At 49.7% G+C, this 17677-nt stretch overlaps 1 protein-coding gene across 2 annotated transcripts in view; it reads right to left on the reverse strand.

Annotated features, from left to right (window-relative positions):
* Positions 1 to 6963: 6963 nt before the first annotated feature.
* Galnt10 (polypeptide N-acetylgalactosaminyltransferase 10) overlaps positions 6964 to 17677 on the reverse strand; it is a 152446-nt gene continuing 141732 nt past the window's right edge. For both annotated transcript variants that reach the window (XM_028782510.1, XM_028782511.1), the window contains exons 8-12: positions 16528 to 16635; positions 12966 to 13187; positions 11932 to 12048; positions 10484 to 10633; positions 6964 to 9927 (exon numbers count right to left, since the gene is read on the reverse strand). In XM_028782510.1, coding sequence (XP_028638343.1) covers positions 9769 to 9927; positions 10484 to 10633; positions 11932 to 12048; positions 12966 to 13187; positions 16528 to 16635 — 756 coding nt within the window. In that variant the 3' untranslated portion in view covers positions 6964 to 9768. The remainder of the gene's footprint in view (positions 9928 to 10483; positions 10634 to 11931; positions 12049 to 12965; positions 13188 to 16527; positions 16636 to 17677) is intronic.

Genomic DNA, 17677 nt, shown 5'->3' on the forward strand with positions numbered 1-17677 from the left:
AAACCTGGATGACTCTTTATATATCAACGGTCAAGACCCTGCTTTGAAGGTCAGTGTGTAATAAAGTTTAGTTATTTTTGTGCCACGGTGACAAAAATAGCCAAGAGCTCTCTATTTTGGCTCATGGTTTTTGAGATGTCAGTCATCTTGTCCAGCAAGGAGAGGGGCAGATCCTGGCAGAGAGGGGACAGTCCCCTAGTTAACTCCAACAAGTCCCCACCTCCTGCTCTTTCACCAGCTCCCCATAATCTCATCGTATTAGGAATCTATGAAGGGATGAATGTCTATGCAAATGCTCTTACAGACTCGGGAGGGCTTCACTCAAACCCAGCCCCAAGCAAAGACTAAGATGGAAGAACCAACTCTGCCTCCAGAAAAAGGAGCAGGCTATTCAGATGAGACATGGAATGAGTGCTGAGCAGAGATACAAGGCTGAGTGGCTCTTTTCTGCTTTGTGTGGGTTTGAAGGTTCTTGAAACAGCCAAAAGAATCTACTTTGCCACATGTGCAAGTTTAAGTATTTTTGTATCTATGTTTTATGTTGCTTTGTTTGAGACAGTGTTTCATGTAGCCCAAGCTGGCCTCAAACTCATGTAGCCAAGGATGACCTTGAACTTCTCATCCCCCTGTCTCCACATACTGAGTATTGGGATTATGGGTATGCTGTACTATGCCCAATTCACGGTGCTGGAGCTCAAACCCAGGGCTTGGTGCATGGGCGGCAAGTGCTCTACCCATCCAGCCACAGCCCCTGCTCACAAGTCTGGGCCATCTGTTTGTAACAGTTACTGAATCCCTAAGAAAGATTATTACTGTTTCAGATTGTCAGCCTGCACTGCTAGGCATTGAAATCTGAGAAAACTCAGGCGCATTCCCTTCTTAATTGTCCTTTGAAATATCTAAGGAACTCTGATTAATTAAGGCAGTGACTCTATCAAATATTTAAGAAGGAATAAGTCTATTAAGTTTAACAATTCAACACTAATAAAGAATAAAGGAAAATGATTTTTCTTATCTCTGCATAAAAAGCTACTAAATTTCAAAGTACCAAAAATTTGTAAATTGAACTTAAAACCTTAAAGGAAAGTTAGTATTTAAAATGGGCAGCCTTAAGCCAGGCTGGTAGCACTTTCCTGGAATACCAGCAGAGGCAAAAGGATCATGAGGCTAGCCTGCACTAACTCACAGAGAGACCTCACACAGTGTGGAATAAATAGGACTGGGATATAACTCAGTGGCACAACACTTGCCTAGCGTGTGAGAGGCCAAGTTTACTATCCAGCATTACAAAAGAAAAGATGTATGTGCATACACATATATGCACATGTATATATGCATACACGATCACATTATTTATGTTTATATACTTCTTTTTAAAAGTTGAGAATTCCTGCTGGCAAGATAGCCCAGTGGGTAAAGATGTTTACCCCTGAGCCTATCTGAGTCAATCCGCAGACCCATATGGTAAAAGGTACAAACTGCAAATCACCCTGCTCCATCTCATGCCATGTACCACTTCACACACGCACACACACGCACACACACACCACACATACACACATACACCACACATACACACACACACACCACACACACACACATACACACATACACACACACACACACACACCACACATACACACACACCACACACACACATACACCACACATACACACACACACACACCACACACACACACATACACACCACACACACACCACACACACCACACATACACACACATACACACACATACACACACACACACACACACACACACACACACACACATTATAGTAGCCTGGTTTGGTGGCTCACACCTTTAATCGCAGCTCTTGGGAGGCAGAGGCAGAAGGATCTCTGAGTTCAAGGACAACATATGAATTCCAGGACAGCCAGGGCCACATAGAGAGAACCTGTCCTAAAATAAACAAATAAATAAAATAGTTGGGTATGGGAGTGCACACCTTTAATCTCAGTACTCTGGAGGCAGAAGCAGGCAGATCTCTGTGACCTCAGTAGACACAGTGGGCATGAAGAGGAGAAGGGGGACTAACTAGAAGAAGCAAGAGAGCTGTGAGGTGACTGTTACAGGGAGGGACACTGTGGGGAGGGGAACTGGCAAGGCCAAAGTACCCTGACACACCTGTAAAGACTTGCTGATGAAACGCATTGTTTTCAATTAAAGAATAAAAACTGTGACATTTGGAGGAAGAAATGATAGAAATACAGTATCTATAAATGAAACTTAAAAAATAAAGCAATTAGAATGAATTTTTAGATTACCATGTCTCAAATGTAATAGTGGGGTCCCTGTGGTGCTTCCAGACTAGTAGGGAGGGAGTGTGGCCTTCCCTCCTGCTGCCTTCAGCTCCTCCTGGCTTCTTCCTTCTGCTTACTCAGCAAACTTCTGAGGAGTGATACAGCAAGACCAGGAGAGGTCATTGGAAAACTCTAATACCCACGGACAAAACAATTAACCTTTGCTTTGTAAGTCAGTCCTTTATGAATTTGGTCAGAAAAAGAGAATCCGCCAGTCTCAAGGAGAGGTGCCCTGAGGGGGCTGAGAGCCGTAGGTCACACTCCATGCACCGCAGGCAGCATCCTTTTCATTTTATTGAGATGGAGGCTCCTGAGAGCTGGAATTGCAGAGGTGTGTGACCACAGCAGGATTGCAATTAGCCTCCAGACAGAAAGCATTTTCGTCTGGAGTCAGAGCTCAAGGACAGCAGCTTATGACAGCTTTGCCGTCACAAAGCCCTGCTCCTTCCATGTCCCTTGTCTTGCTGTTATCATGTGGTTCAATCATTAACATATGCAGTCTTTATTTAAACCAGGTAACAGAGTGGTCATAAAAACATTTGTGCTGCCTTCTGGACTCACCTATACACTTATCTTTCTTTTTCTTTTCTGCACTAGGAACTGAACCCAAGGCCTAGTGCATTCAGATGGTTTAGTGTTGAGCCTCAGCCCTGATCCAAGCACTTATATATATAGTTATCTTGACTAATTATATAAACAAAATTACTCATGCTGGGTATGGTATGCATGTCTTTAATCCCAGTACACTGGAGGCAGAGGCAGGTGGGTCTCTCTGAGTTCCAGGCCAACCTGGTCTACGTAGCTAGCTAGAGGCCAGCCAAGGCTCCATAGTGAGACCCTTCCTCAAAACAGTAACAAAGGGGGGAAAATACTGAACATTTTTTGTGTATGCTGTGTGCTGCAGAGTCCGTATGGTGGTTGAAGGACTACCTTTAGAGTTAGTTCTTTCCCCCTCCTTCATGTGAGCTCTGGGGATGAAACTCAGGTTGTCAGGCTTGTACTGAAAGCCAGCAAGCACCTTGCTCTGCTGAGTCATCTCACCAGCACTTGACCAGGTGGCTCACGGGAGCTGATGCCCAAAGACAGAAACCACAGAGGACAGGGACTGTGTTCCTTGTCCCTTCCTGTTAGACAGTGGCTGTTGTTACCCTACCCCTAGTCTTCAGCACCTGCTGATTAATGTCCACTCTAACCACTGTTTTGAGTTTTATTATTTTTATGTATATGAGTATTTTGCCTCTGTGTGTGTGTGTGTACACTGCATGCACACCTAGTACTTACAGAGGCCAGAAGAGGGCACCAAATCCCCTGGAACTGGAGTTGCCACTGACTGTGAGCCACCATTTGGGTGCTCTTAACTGCTGAGGTGTGTGTCTCTCTGGGCCCCATCAAACACCATTTTTAAGCAGGCCCTTCACTGAACTCACCTCAGTTTCCCAGTGTGTAGCTATCTTAGTCACTGTTCTATTGCTGGGAAGAGACACCATGACAAGGTAACTCTTATAAAAGAAAGCATTTAACTGGGGCTTGCTTATAGTTTCAGAGGCTTAGTCTATTATCATGGCAGAGGGCATGACAGCAGGCAGCTGTGGTGCTAGAGAAGTAACTGAGTTACAATCTTGATCTACAAGGGAGGGAGGGAGAGAAAGAGGGAAGGAGAGGGAGAGAAACACACACACACCCCACACAGGGACAGAGAGAGAGAGAGAGAGAGAGAGAGAGAGAGAGAGAGAGAGAGAGGGAGGAGGAGGGAGGCAGACGACAGAGCTGGACTTGGCATGGGCTTTTGAAATATCATCCCCAGCCCCCACACAGACAGTCTTTTAACAAGGTATACCTCCTGTCTCTAAGAGGGCCCCTCCCTGATGACTAAGCATTCAAATATATGAACCTATGGAGGCCATTCTTTAGTCCCCACCCTGCAACAAAGTCCCTCCCCTTCTCCTCTAAGATGGTGGGGTTCCCTCTGGGCAACCCCCGACCTTGTATATCAAGTCTCTGTAGGATTAGGCGCATCCTTTCCCATTGAGAACAGACAAGGCAGAGCTGTTGGGAAATGGATACCACAGTCAGGCTACAGCTTTAGGGAGAGCCTCCACTTGAGTTGTTGGAGACCCACATGGAGACTGAGCTACATCTGTTGGGATTGGGGGTGGGGGCGCCTTAGTCCAGCCCATGTATGCTCTCTGGTTGGTGGCTCAGTCTTTGAGAGCTCCCAAGGGTCCAGTTAATTGACTCTGTTGGTCTTCCTGCCTATCTCCTTCAGGGCCTTCCATCCTTCCCTCAACTCCACCCTAAAAGTCTATGGGGCCATTCTTATTTAAACCATCACAGTAGGTGATTTCATTCTGAGAACTTGGAGGCCTCAGCATCCCTCTGGACCCACAGGGTCATAAATTCTCAAGGCTTTGTCTCCTTTGTGAAGCTCATCTAGACCTAAGACCAACCATTCCTTCAGTGCCTGTTCTTGATAGACTACAGAATTGGAGCGGGCCTCTGGCAGTCTGTACACAGCAGACAAATAACACTTGTTTGGTTTGAGTCAGGGGTCTCATAATGTTGTCTGGGCTGGACTTGAATTCATAATCCTCCTGCCTCAGCATCCCTGAGTGCTAGAGTTATGGGCGTGCTGTACCAGCCTGGGCTACCTGAAACTGAATGAAAGGCTAGTATTGGTCGCATGGATTTCTGAGTGGACAATGGATACAAAGGGATTTAAAAAATACCTTGGGAGCTGGAGAGCTGGATGGTTGGCTAAGATTGTTATTCCTGCGGATGACCCAAATCTTGTTCTCAGCACCCGCGTGGGAAGAAGACACACACAATCTGTAACTCTATATACATGTACAGATGTATTTTTTAACAAGCAAGCAAATGACTAAGCCTAGCATCTCCCTACATGTTGGCAAAGCCATGCAGTTGAACCGTGTGAGAGTAAAGAAGGATCACATGGGAGTGCAGATCCTCTCAGCCATCCGCTCTGCTTCTTGTGTAGGAACCAAATGTAGGAATTTCAGGTCTTAGTTCAAACTTAAAATCCCACTGTCCCAGGACACATTCCGGAAGGAACACATTTCTTAGTCAGAGGACACTTACTGGATTAATATTCAGAGGAAGAAGGGAGAGGCTGATTAACCTTCCTCAGACCACAGGGGAGGGAACCCACCTTTGGGTGAGGCAGGCCCAGAGCACGTAGACACATTCCAGGAGAGGGGCCCAGGATGGGAGGTGGTCAGGCAGCTGGGCCCTTAACATAATAAACCTGGGCAAACGGAAGACACTCATTGTCATAAAAATAATGTACAAATCTGAGTCACCTAGAGATCCGACCTGGGAAGGTCAGCCTTTGTGGTTGCCCTCTGAACTCTGTATAAAAACTGTTTCCAACTTTGGCTCAGGGTTCTTGCCTGCGTGTGAAGGAACCCCGGTGCACCGGTTATTATTATCATTAAACCTCATGTTTTTTACAGCGAATCCCATCTGTGAGTGTTTCTGCGGGAGCGCGTCCCCTGGTTTTGGATCTTAGAGTCCAACACTTGCTTACACCCCCCCCCCATCTTTTAATTTCTATCTGAATGTCTGTGCACAGTAGGCACTTGTGTGTCTGTGCACAGTAGGCACGTGGTACTTCTCTTTGTCATTCACCATTGGGTCACAATTTTCTGGGCACTTAAGAAAACTTTCTTTAAAAAAATATTTTATTATATTTTGCCTCATGTCTGTGCATCATGTACCTGCCTAGTACCTATGGAGGCCAGAAGAGGGCACTGGATCCTCCGGAGCTGGGCTTACAAACAGTTGAGAGCCACCACGTTCGTGTTAGGAACCTGGGTCTTCTGCAAGAACAACAGGTGCTCTGAACCACTGAGCCATCTCACCAGCCCTTTAAAAAACTATTTTAAGAACAGGATTTATTTTATTGTAGGAATGCTTTTGCCTGTATGTATGCATGGGCACCATGCATGCTTGGTTCCCAAGGTGAGACACATCTCTGTGACCTTCTCCAAGCTATGGTTCATAGCGCCCTCTGGTGGTTGGTGAGCAACAACACCAGGAACAGTTAGTTTCTGCTCAGGGTTCCTCTGGGACAGCCCATGTTCAAGCACTGCTTATTTCACTGTGAACTGAGGCCTAATGAGAGTAGGAGTTGCATGAGATCTCATTGAAGATGTTTTAGTCATGGTTCTAGAGATGCTAAACAGCCAGGAAACGCTTTGGTAAACAGGGTTACTTGTGGCTAATGGGTGAGCTCAGTTTGTTTGCCCTCTGGAACTCTCTCCCTTCTGCTCTAATCTAGAAGGCTGAGTGTGGAGTTCACCCCTGTACTCCTTCAGACCCGAGCCTCATTCTATCTCATGGCCTTTGCAAGGGCTGCCCTCTGCCCTCTTCTTGGCTTGGTCTTTTGGCTCTGAGGGGTTGTTTCCTGATGGTTTCATCCCAGTTTCTAAGACAGTCGGCTTAGCTACCCTTCTCAGCCCTTTGTAACTAGTCATCCCTGTTCTGATCTGCCTTTCCCTGTAGAAACGGCAGCACATGAACTTGGTTTGGTACCCTGCAGGACATCTGGACGCTGGGCGGGTACCCAGTCTTCTGAGGACATGGACAGAAAGGCAGGTGACAAGGGACATGCCAGACACCGCTTTAGAGAAAGTCTGGAGGTTTATTGGACAACCACAGTCACAACTGAACATGGTAAGTCATTCTTTACAAAGCTCACTCTTCCAGGACAGGTGGGTGGTCTTGGGCTTTCCCCAAGGAACCCTGTCTCAGTGCCCAGCTTCCCTGCCTGCAGCCCAAGGGCTTCCTGTCAGAGCAGAGTGGAATGCGTTAAGATCTTGAGACCTGGGATGTAGCTACCACTCTCACCCAATGGTGGCAGCAGGGCCCTGGCTCAGCATCAAAACCTTGAACCAAAACATGACTAGGATTTGCCGTAGAACGCATGAATTGATGAATTCAGAGTGGAACTGCACACTTTGTCCCTTCCACAATGCCTGACTTTAGACAAACACGCCGCCCTGAGCACTGGATGCAGACAGCTTCATCTGTGAGAAGCAGGGTCTGCACTTCATGGCTACACACAGGGAGGAGCATAACAGGAAGGACTGAAGGGAGTCATGATGCTGACTTTGGAAATCCACTAGGCTGCCCATCAGAGAGCAGCCCACTGCTGCCACAGAACGTCTATCACTGCTGGCTGCTTTTAAAGCCAGAAGCTCCAGTTGGCAGGGCAGGGTAAGACAGCTTGCCACACAAGGGCCTCATAGCAAGGACACCGCATTCCAAAATGTTTCTGGAATCTTCAGGGAGGCTGCCTTTCTCACCATATCTTGTTTTGCAGTCTTAGCCTCTGAATAAAGCTTTGGAGGAAAAGCGGCCAGGTGCCTGGCCTGCTGCTTGGGCTGTGGCAAGTCCACAGGCCCTTCTGCCCCTGCAGAGTAGAAACCTCACTCTTCGGGACAAGGATTTCCACACCTGAAGCCAAAACAAGGTGGGAATTAAGTATCTGCAGCCAGCCACCAAGCCAACCTGGTCTTTCCTGTCACACGCCTCCTCAAGTCTTAGGCTCTAAGGTCAGAGTTCAGCAGTCTCAAATGCTGAGGTGAGCTCAGAGGAAGGGACCACTGGAGAAGGGGATGAACCAGATGAGAATGGAATGAATCAGGTGAGCGAGGCTAGGGGCGGCTTGCAGCAGCATCTGCCTTAACCACTGGCTTGGCCTCACCTGGAATCCAGCTGCTCAGCTCGCCCCTGAGAGTGAGGGACAGGCAGAGCACTGCTGGGAGGGGGGGGGTCAGCACCTCCCTACCCCCAGGGTTGTCAGGTCTCTAGAACTTGTAGGCTACTACAGCTGACCTGTCTCAGGGAGGTCTGCACAGAGAGGCAGTTGACCCTGTCATGGGGGCCTCTGGGTCTCAGGTTCGGCTCAGCACTCCCTGCTTGAAGTCAGACATAAAGACACTCATAGGACCTGCATAAGCACCCCTCCTCCACCCGCCCCTGTCTGCTTGTCTAGCAAGGCACTAGGAAGTGGTTCAAGTTTAGGGAATCAGCTGCTCAGCTGCATTTTCTCTTTGTAAAAGGCACGGTTTTTATTGAAACGAGGCTGCATTGCTCTCTGAGGACTCAAGGCCCCTTGGCTGCAATGCATCCCTGCTGGATTCTAGACACCTCCCCCATACCCTTTTTTGACTCCTTCCCAGCTGGCCACTTGTCAGGTAGAATGCTCATATGGAAAAGGACACTAGAAATCCACAAGCGAGCTGTGACAACACAGGGGCTGCCGTGGAGGTGGCTCTGCACCAGCCACCTGGCCAACCTGGGTACTCTATGACCTTGATCCCAGCATCTCAAAGGCAGAGCTCTGGCCCCAGGACCACATCTCAGTTACTTCACTGGCAAATGACAAGATCAAGTGACCAAATCCTTGGAGGCTGAGTTCTTGTTTGAGACATGGGGTTAAAGGCCATGTTTTCACTCCTCACAAGGCTGTGATGGCCAGGCATTGGGTTGTACCAAAGCTTCTGGTGCCCCACTGCCTCCGCTTGGGTGAGGGGTTGCCTGATACCTGGCTGCTCGAGTTATATGCTCACACATGCTATGGCTCATTGTTGCTTTCGACAGAACCACAGCACTTTTCAGAAACTCCAGGGTTCTGTGAGGTTGGGACCACAACAGTCATGATCTGGGGGAAGCTGCCCCCAGGGAGCTCTAGAGGTGAGCACCTCCCAGCACTGTTCCTCTCCAAGGCAAGGAGCTGCCAAGGAAAGCAGAGAAAAAAGGGCTTTGGAAGCATCGGCTGGGAGCTGTTCGGTCTGGAGGTCTACTTTGCCAGCTGAGTTAGCCCTGACAACTTGGTGCCCAGATACCTCTGAAACTAGAACAGGCATCTGAAATACCCAGAGAGCCAGGGGAGACGTCCTTTACATCTGGCTGCAGAGTAAGGGGCCCCTTGCCTGATTGCTGGCCAGCGCTAGCTATGGAGCACTCTGAGGTCCCAGTAGACTCTCAATGCCCTGGACCAACACTGAAGCTGGGCAGTACTGGCAGCTCACTCCCACACGGGCAGACTTCCTTGTCAGCAGTTAGCATATAGGCTTAAAGGCTGCCCCAAGACTAATACCACATTTCTTTCTAGGGCACTGTCCTGTCTGGAAGTAGCCTGAGGACTGGGCAAGGCTGCCCAGGTGATTCCTAACACCTAGGGGACATGCTGACAGGCTGGTGAGTCCTGCTATGACGTAAGCAGGCCCTGCCTTCTTGGAGAGCTGTTTGTATGATCTGTTCTCCCTGTGGCCCTAGCACAAAAGTACTTCAGGAACCCTCTGTCTCAAGCCATTTGGCCCAGCACCTTGGTGCCCAGAGATGCTTCTTCCCCCACAGGAGGAAGGTTTATGAGCTCCACAGCAACCTGAGGGGCTTGTCAAGGAGGTCTAAGGACTGACTCAGTTCCGGTTGAAATTCTCTAAGACCGTAGCGTTGGTATGTTCAAAGAGCCACTGCTGGGTGCGGGAGGAGGGGTTGCAGGCGTTCATGAAGATCCGGTGGTCACTTTCGCTGCAGTCCATGCAGCTGCCGCTCACGGGGTGGTACAGAGTCTTGTCCTACAGAACAGGAAGGTTGGCAGTCAGCGGGGGAGCACAGCATCTATGACAGCAACAAGGAAGCAAGGCCCAGCATCTCCTGTCACCTCGTGATGAATGCTGCCTCTAAGCAGGACCTTCTGCACTGCCTGCTTCCAACCTGAGTGCCACTGCGTCCCTGCTGTATGGAACGGCTGAGTGCATGCATCCTCCTTTCCCCTTCCTTTCTTTCTCTTTCTTTTTTTCTTTCTCCCTTTTTGTTTCAGGGTCTCACTGTGTAGCTAGGGCTGACCTAGAGCTCATTATGTAGATCAGGGTGGCCTCCATCTCACGGAGATCTGCCTGCCTCTTCCTCCCTAGTGCTGGCATTTAAGATGTGCACCACCACACCCCAGCTTGGCTTCCTTTTTAAAATGCACGAATCTGGGTTTCTGCCCCCTCTCTCTCCGGGCCAGATTAACGGCAGGGCAGGATGAGTGGGCAAGATCTGTGGGGAGAAGCAGGAGGCACTGCAACCTTTAAAACCAACAAGCTAACAAGGAGGTACTCGGGTCTCCCATCCCACACGGAGCCCCACCTTGCGGTATTTCCACAGCTGGTTGCCCTTCATGCTGTGGCAGTCATAGAGGGTGACTGGGCTGGTGTGGGAGACAGCGTCGAAGCAGAACTTCTTGGTGTGCTGAGGGTCTCCAGGCCGGATGTCCTCTCGCCAGGTGAAGGTAAAGACCTGCATACACAGAACATCGCTAGAGGGAGCAAACACTGACAATGCCCCCGCCCTGAAAACTTATTATTAATTACTACTAGTATTTGAGATGGCATCTACTGTTAGACTGGTTTCCATCAGCAGGGCTTGCAGTGTGTGGTTCGGTGTTCAAGAGGGCAGTGAACATTACACATGCTTTAGCACGTGTGCCTGTCTGTAATTCGTACGAACAAGGAAACAAATGGTGATGGAGAGCTGCCGGGGACGCAGGCCGAGGGGATCTGCTGCCTTTGGGAGGAACGCAAGTTACCGTATCTCACATAGCACAGGCTAGCCTTGACCTCCCACCTCCTGCCTCAGCCTCTAGAGCGCTGGGATTAACTATAGGTGTGTGCCGCCATGTGGTGTTGAGGATTAAATCCAGGGCTTTACACGTTAGGCAATCACTCTAGTAAGGCTGCATCCCCAGCCTTTGTTTTCCCAGTGTTTTTGTTTGTTTGTTTGTTTGTTCAAATTTATTTTTTTCAGGCTAGGTGTGGTGAATGGATCTTTGTGAGTTCAAGGCCAACCTGGTCTACGTAGCAAGCTCCATGACAGCCAGGGCTACAAAGTGAGAACTTGATTAAAAATTTGTTTATTATTTATTTATTTCTTAAAAGTATACAGTGTATGTGTGTGTATGTTTTGCATGTGTCACAGCACGAATGTGTTGGTCGGGGGCAACTTTGGGGATTTGGTTCTCACCTGCTACCCTGAGTTCTGGGGATTAAACACATCTTTTTTTTTTAGCCCTGCAAGGCAGCAAGTACCTTTACTGGCTGGGTCATCTCACCGGCCAGTCCTAGGATTTTATAAGCAGAATAAGACAGACACGGGGCAGGCAGCACATGCTGTCTTCTGAGGCAGTGGCCTGTGAGTCATTACTCTGCAGAAAGATCCCTGACAGACCTGGCCAGAGGTCATCCTCTTGTGTCTGCAGAACCATGAGAACTCCAAGTATAACTGTCATTCTTTATAAAGTACTCAGTACACGGCACTGAGTTATAGTAACAGAAACCAGAGCAGACACACGCACACATGCATACACACACACACACACACACACACACACACACACACACAACTTATTAGTGAAATGAGTCAAAGTTGTCTATTGGTCACAGGCATGGGGGCAGGAGTTTATGGGACAGTCCAGGTGGACAGTGAGACCTGTCATGAGCACTTACCCCCTTCCCCCTTCCCGGGTACTTTGGAAGTTCCAAGACTCATCTGGTTGACAACTGACCTGGGACCTGAGAGTTCCTTTAAGTGGCCCTTACCTGCATGCTGTTCCAGGCAGCCTCCCCACGGCCCCGAGTGCAGGTCTCGAGTCTTAGCGGGGAGCCCAACGTGCCGTGCTTCGTGTCTGTGCACAGTCCTGTGCCCACATTGCGAATCTGAGGGAGAAAACGACCAGCCACTGAGACACCTCAAGGCGTCCACTGGGCCCTGCTGGATGCTGGGGAGACTAAGGCAGAAATCCAAGATAGGGCTGAACTTCAAACTGCCCGTGAGGAACTTGCCCAGGGTGCTGGAGGGTCCTCCAGGAGAAAGGAGTAGCCTGGAGGCCAAGGTCTTTCTCTTGCCCCACACTGAGAGCACCCCATCCAACAGATCCAGGAGCCATTTTTGACCCCAATTCCAAGGGCCTGAAGGGGCAGGTGTCCAGGGACAGCATCTCGGAAGGGATTCAAAAGGGGTGCAAGATCTCTGCCGTCCATGTAGAATTATCCTTTCGGGTAAGAGATGGCACGAGAAGTGGGGGTTCTCCCCAACCCACTCCAAAGAACCAGAGTGGCCCTGGCCCATACGTCAGCCATGAAGGCTGGCGGTCAGGTTGGAGCTCTGGGCTGCACACATCACCAAGAGGCACGGTAGCAACAGCAGGCTTCTGAGGTTCCAGAGAGAAGTCCTGAAGCCCACAGGAGGGTGAGGGAGAGATGAGGGCATTTATTTACTCAGTTGTTCTGAACCTGATCTGTATACTCTTAGTCTGCATTTCCAATGTGCACCACAGGCTGTGTGCATGGCTCACCCAAGAGCATGGCTTAGAACTTGAAAGGTCCTGGGTTTCTGTCCCCGGCCTCAAAAGCCAAAGGACATTAGAAACCTAACCAAATCCAGCAGTATCTCATAGACAAAAGGAAAAATGGATGATGATCCAGCTCGGCAGAACATTCAATAGCACAATGGCACAAAAAAATCAACGCCACCAGGACAGGGTCCAAGAGAGGAAGGGAAGAAAGGACTGTGACATTTAGGTGTTCCCGGCAAGCTCCCTCAGTGTGTGTCCAGCCCCTCGCTCCACACTCACCTCCCCCCATGCCGCAGCCGGGGGTTCCACAGGCGGGTAGAACTTGGGCAGGTCCCAGGCAATTTTGGTCATAAACCACTTGAAGCTCTTACAGTTGAGGGAGCCTCGGAGCTTTTTCTGGGCCACGACATCTCCAGCTGAGAGGTGGCGGTACTCCGGTCTGCGCTGGTAGATGTATTCTGCATATTCGTCCATCCATACCTCTGCCACTCGCTTCAGGTTCTGGAATGAGAGATGACTGCAAGGGTCAAGCATGCTGAGGAGCCCAGGCTAGCCTGGAACCATCTCGACAGCCCCTGTCTGGGCTAGCCTGGAACCATCTCATCCGTCAGCCCCTGTACCTTATTTTTTGAGACAGGGTCTTTCACTGAGCCTGGAGCTAGGATAGTAACCAGCAAACCCCAGTTATCCTGTGTCTTTTCCCTGGATCGGCTGTGGTTACAGGTGTCTGTGGTCTGGCTTTTTATGTGGGTGCTGGGATCTAAACTCAGATGGTCATACCTGTACACTGAACACTCTTAAGCCACCTCTCCTGCTCGTCAAAGCCAATTTGAGTTGGCTATCTGTCTTTTTATTTATTCTATGTATATGAGTACACTGTAGCTGTCTTCAGACACACCAGAAGAGGGCATCGGATCCCATTACAGATGGTTGTTAGCCACCATGTGGTTGCTGGGATTTGAACTCATGACCTCTGGAAGAGCAGTCAGTTCTCTTAACCACTGAGCCACTTCTCCAGCCCGGTTTCTGACATTTTTAAACAACAGTTCTGACCAAATTCCATGACAAGAATAATTTGCACTCAGAAGGTTCAATCCCACCAGCAGGTGGGATTTCTAACAATCCAGCAGGTTTGAGAGTTTTACTATGAAGCTTCAGGACAGCCAACTATAAAACAACAACCAATGGCAACTGGATGTAGCTGCAGGGGGAGGTAGCTCTGGGCAGAAGGGTGTGGGGACAGGAGGGTTAAGATCTTGTGCAGACTCTGGTCAAAACTAAGAGCACGAGTCTATAGGGTCCAGCGGAAGCCCCTCCTTAGAAACCTCTTCCTTCAAACCCAGGCTTCTTTCAACGGCTTGGACGTGCCTCTCCCCTCCCTCAGGACACCCATGTAATTGGGTGGGCTTGACGTCTATCTTGAGATTAATCTGAGTTTTCCTCTGAAGTGCAATCAGTCACACCTGTGTGTAAAGGTCTGCTTTAGGAGCAGACTGCATGGCGGGGCTGGGCAAATGTTTTAGTGTTTTCTGATGGGGATCTGAGTTCTGGAGACCAGATGGTCTCAAGGCTCGTTGGGACTGTGAAACAGACAGGGTCTATGTAAACGAGGGAGTGGGGCCAGGCACCAATAAAACTTTATGATGTCAACCGCAGTTTGATTTTCAAGTGTCACGGATTCTCCTCCAGTTGCTTAAAACTGTGAAAAACTGTTCTTAGCTCTTGAGTCAAGCAGAAAGTCACCTTCTCTGGAGAGTAGGGAGGCATGGTGACACCAGGGAGGCCATGCATGGGAAGGAACCCTGTGGTAGATCCCAGAGACAGCCAAGCTCCTTGCTGCCACCAACCCCACTGGAAAGAGAGTTCACTTCTCTGGATGCCTGTGCAGCAAATGCTGGGCCTGGTGGAAGTGGAAGACCTCAGGACCCTTCACATCAGGAACAATCTAGAACACAGGGAATCTCCTCCTTCACTGGCCTGCCTATCAAGGCCTGACCCCTCCATCCACTGCAGGATTGCCTTTCAGTTACAGTGATGGGCCTGTGCAGTAAGACCCACTGTTTATTGGAGGGGCAGATGTGCCACTAAAAGAGCATGCTGGCTCTCTCAGGGCCCTACATGTCATTAGGAAGCAAGTGTGCTAGAAGCCTGTGAATTTCGTTGCTCAAAAAGTGAGTCGACTTATTTTTGTCTTTGGAGACAGGATCTTGATTGTGAAGCCTGAGCAGGTTTTGAACTCCCCACTCCCTTTGTCTCAGATTCCGGAACACTGGGACAAGCAAACACGGTGCATGTGAACTGAAACTAAAGGACGGCAGTGTGCCGTAGTCACAGTGGGCACAGGTACCTCGTGTGCAGCCATAAAGGTGATGGTTGGCTTTACAGGGAAGAGGTGGGATGTACTACGGGGGCTAGCTCATGTCAAACACAGGATATGACTGAGGACAGACGGCCAAAGATGTTGAATACCTTAACGTGATTCAGCTCACGTGACCAGCCTCAGCTGTTCACAGGGATGCAGCCACCAACACCTGTGTGTATATCACAGTGTTTAGGCAACAGATGCAGGTGCTTGTCAGACTTGGGCAGGTCCAAGCTGGAGTTTGAGTTGTTTAAAGCATTTCATCTCCATCCAGGAAGCAGAGGATAGAACCCAGGCAGAAGGGAGGTCAGTGGGTCCCTACGCTGCAGGGCGCCTGGCTGGAAGGCAGGCTTATGTGGTGGCACTGCAGCCCTCCAACACCCTGGCAGTCATCTCTGGCTTGGGAAAGGATGAAGTTGGGGAGTGGGGTCCTGCTCAGGGGTCACTGTCCCTATGTTCCTGGTAGCCTCCAAGAGTAGCTAGCTTATGAAAACACTGGTTCTGTTTCCCTGTTTGGCATTCCTCAAGGAAGGCTAATGGCATCTGGGAAGATTTCCAACTCTCGGTGGGTCTTATCTGGAACCCAGCTCCCAAGTTAAGGGGATGTACACAGAGCAGCAGGCCTGGAGGCTGTCATTAGAGACATTCACCACTAGAGGGTTCTGCTGCCCTGCCTTCGAGGCCACGTTCCAGCTCAGCAGTATTTAAAGCTGGGAAAAGGGCTCTCTGTTAAGGTCTGCTGGGAACCCAGGGCAGAAGGTTCCCCAAGGTTATTTTTGGGGTATGTCGCTGCACTCTGGCCTCTCTAGTACCCCCAAACAGCACCGTGTCTTCTCAGAGGCACCTCCTTCATTTAGTTTTGAGGTTCCCTTTATTTCTTTATTTTCCAATAAAATTTATTTCCCCAGTAAAAGAACCCTGTATCCCTAAATCTTTTGCTAATGATTACCCCTTGTAGTCAGCAGCAGTTTCAACCCCTGATATGGTTTTCAGGTCAATCACAGTTTTACATGATTTGGAGGAGGGTGAAGAAGACAGCCGTTTATTTATTTATTCCCTCCTGCCTCCCACCAAGGTTTTCAACATAAAAGAACACCACTATGCCTGCCCGACATGTTTCTTTAAATTACCCCGGACTAGTTTTGTACCTCCATTAACTCCACCCCAAGTAACTCTCCTGTGAAATGACCAGGTCACTCCACCCAACACATCCGTTTCCTGTCTTTTTGCGGTGCTAAAATTATCTGAAAGGATCAACTTCGTTTCACCAAAGCTCTAAACCCAGCTGCGGAGAACAGTCACTGCCTCCATGTGGCCCTGGACAGTCACAGCCTCCATGTGGCCAGGCAGGGCTTTACGGAAGTTCCTTTTGGTTGGATTTCACTTGGAAATCATCTATCAACCATTTAGCCTGGAGTCTCAGAGGGCCTCCATGCTGCCACAGGCTTCCCCCAACCCCCTGGAAAGCTACCACCTTACCCGGGCCAGGCTGACTCCGGCAGGGACCTTGTAGGGCACATACTTCCTGTAGATGTGACCCACTCTGGAGCAGGGGATGTCCTCCATGCGGCCCCCACACATCCACACCTGTAGGGGGAGAAGAGAGGACAAAGGTGACGCCTCTATCCTAATGTCTCCATGCCCTCAGATGCCAGCACGCAGCCTGCGTGGGTTCACAAGTCCCAAACTCAGAACGGCACAGAAAAATACCGCAAGGTGAAGAGAACAGCAAGCGTGTACAGGGGCAGGCGCAGACGCTGGACCGTGGACATCGGAGGCCTGGCGCCCAGTGGGGTGTGGGGGAAGGGAAGGCACAGGCTCATGGGGTATGGCTAGACAGGATGTCTTCATACCATTCAACTTTACAAAGTTGGCTCTGCTCATGGAACGCAGTGGGTGTGGTCCCAGGCAGACGCTATAGTTCAGAATGGAGGCTACAGTAGCTTTGGACGTGGAGGGTTCCAGCTGTTTCCGGGATACCCCTGACCATGTTTATACATTCTGTCTCCTGTGGACTGAGAGACTAGCACAGGATGACTCCTGTTCTGTGCAGCACCCTTGCTGGGGGCACGACTTCACCTCCTAACCCATTTGGGGCTCTCAAAGGGTCTTGGGTCTTTCTACCTCCTGCCAGGATGGATGCAGGATGTCCTTTGTGCCATTTCCCAGGGTGGGAGTCAGCAGAGGTGCAGTCTGGGCAATGCCGTTCTATTCTGACGGTGGGGAAGAGGAAAACTCCGGCTGGTCAATGGCACAGAACATTGGTCTTAAGATAATGGGCTCCGGATGCTAGATTAATGTCAAGGCCAAGCCAAGAACTTTATTTTTAAAGCAGGAGATATCGATCAACCGCCAGGCTTCCAGCCCAGCTGCTCTCCCCTCGCTGGGGATTGATGGGCAAGTATGCTCTGCCAGGCAGATATGCCTGCTCGATGCCAGGTCGCCCTCTGCCTTTCTGAGAGGTGGTGCCAAGCTGGTGGAGACAACTTGTGTACCCTGGTTTTGACCCTCTCCTGCGACATGTGCACTAGCTAAAGCTGTCCCCAGCTCTGCTGGCTTAGAGTCCTTCCACTGTGCAATGGACAAATGAAACCCAAAGCCTTCTTTTTGTCAGGACCTCCAGTTCCTT

Source organism: Grammomys surdaster, unplaced genomic scaffold (assembly GCF_004785775.1).
Source record: "Grammomys surdaster isolate TR1022 unplaced genomic scaffold, NIH_TR_1.0 797, whole genome shotgun sequence".
Lineage (NCBI taxonomy): Eukaryota > Metazoa > Chordata > Mammalia > Rodentia > Muridae > Grammomys > Grammomys surdaster.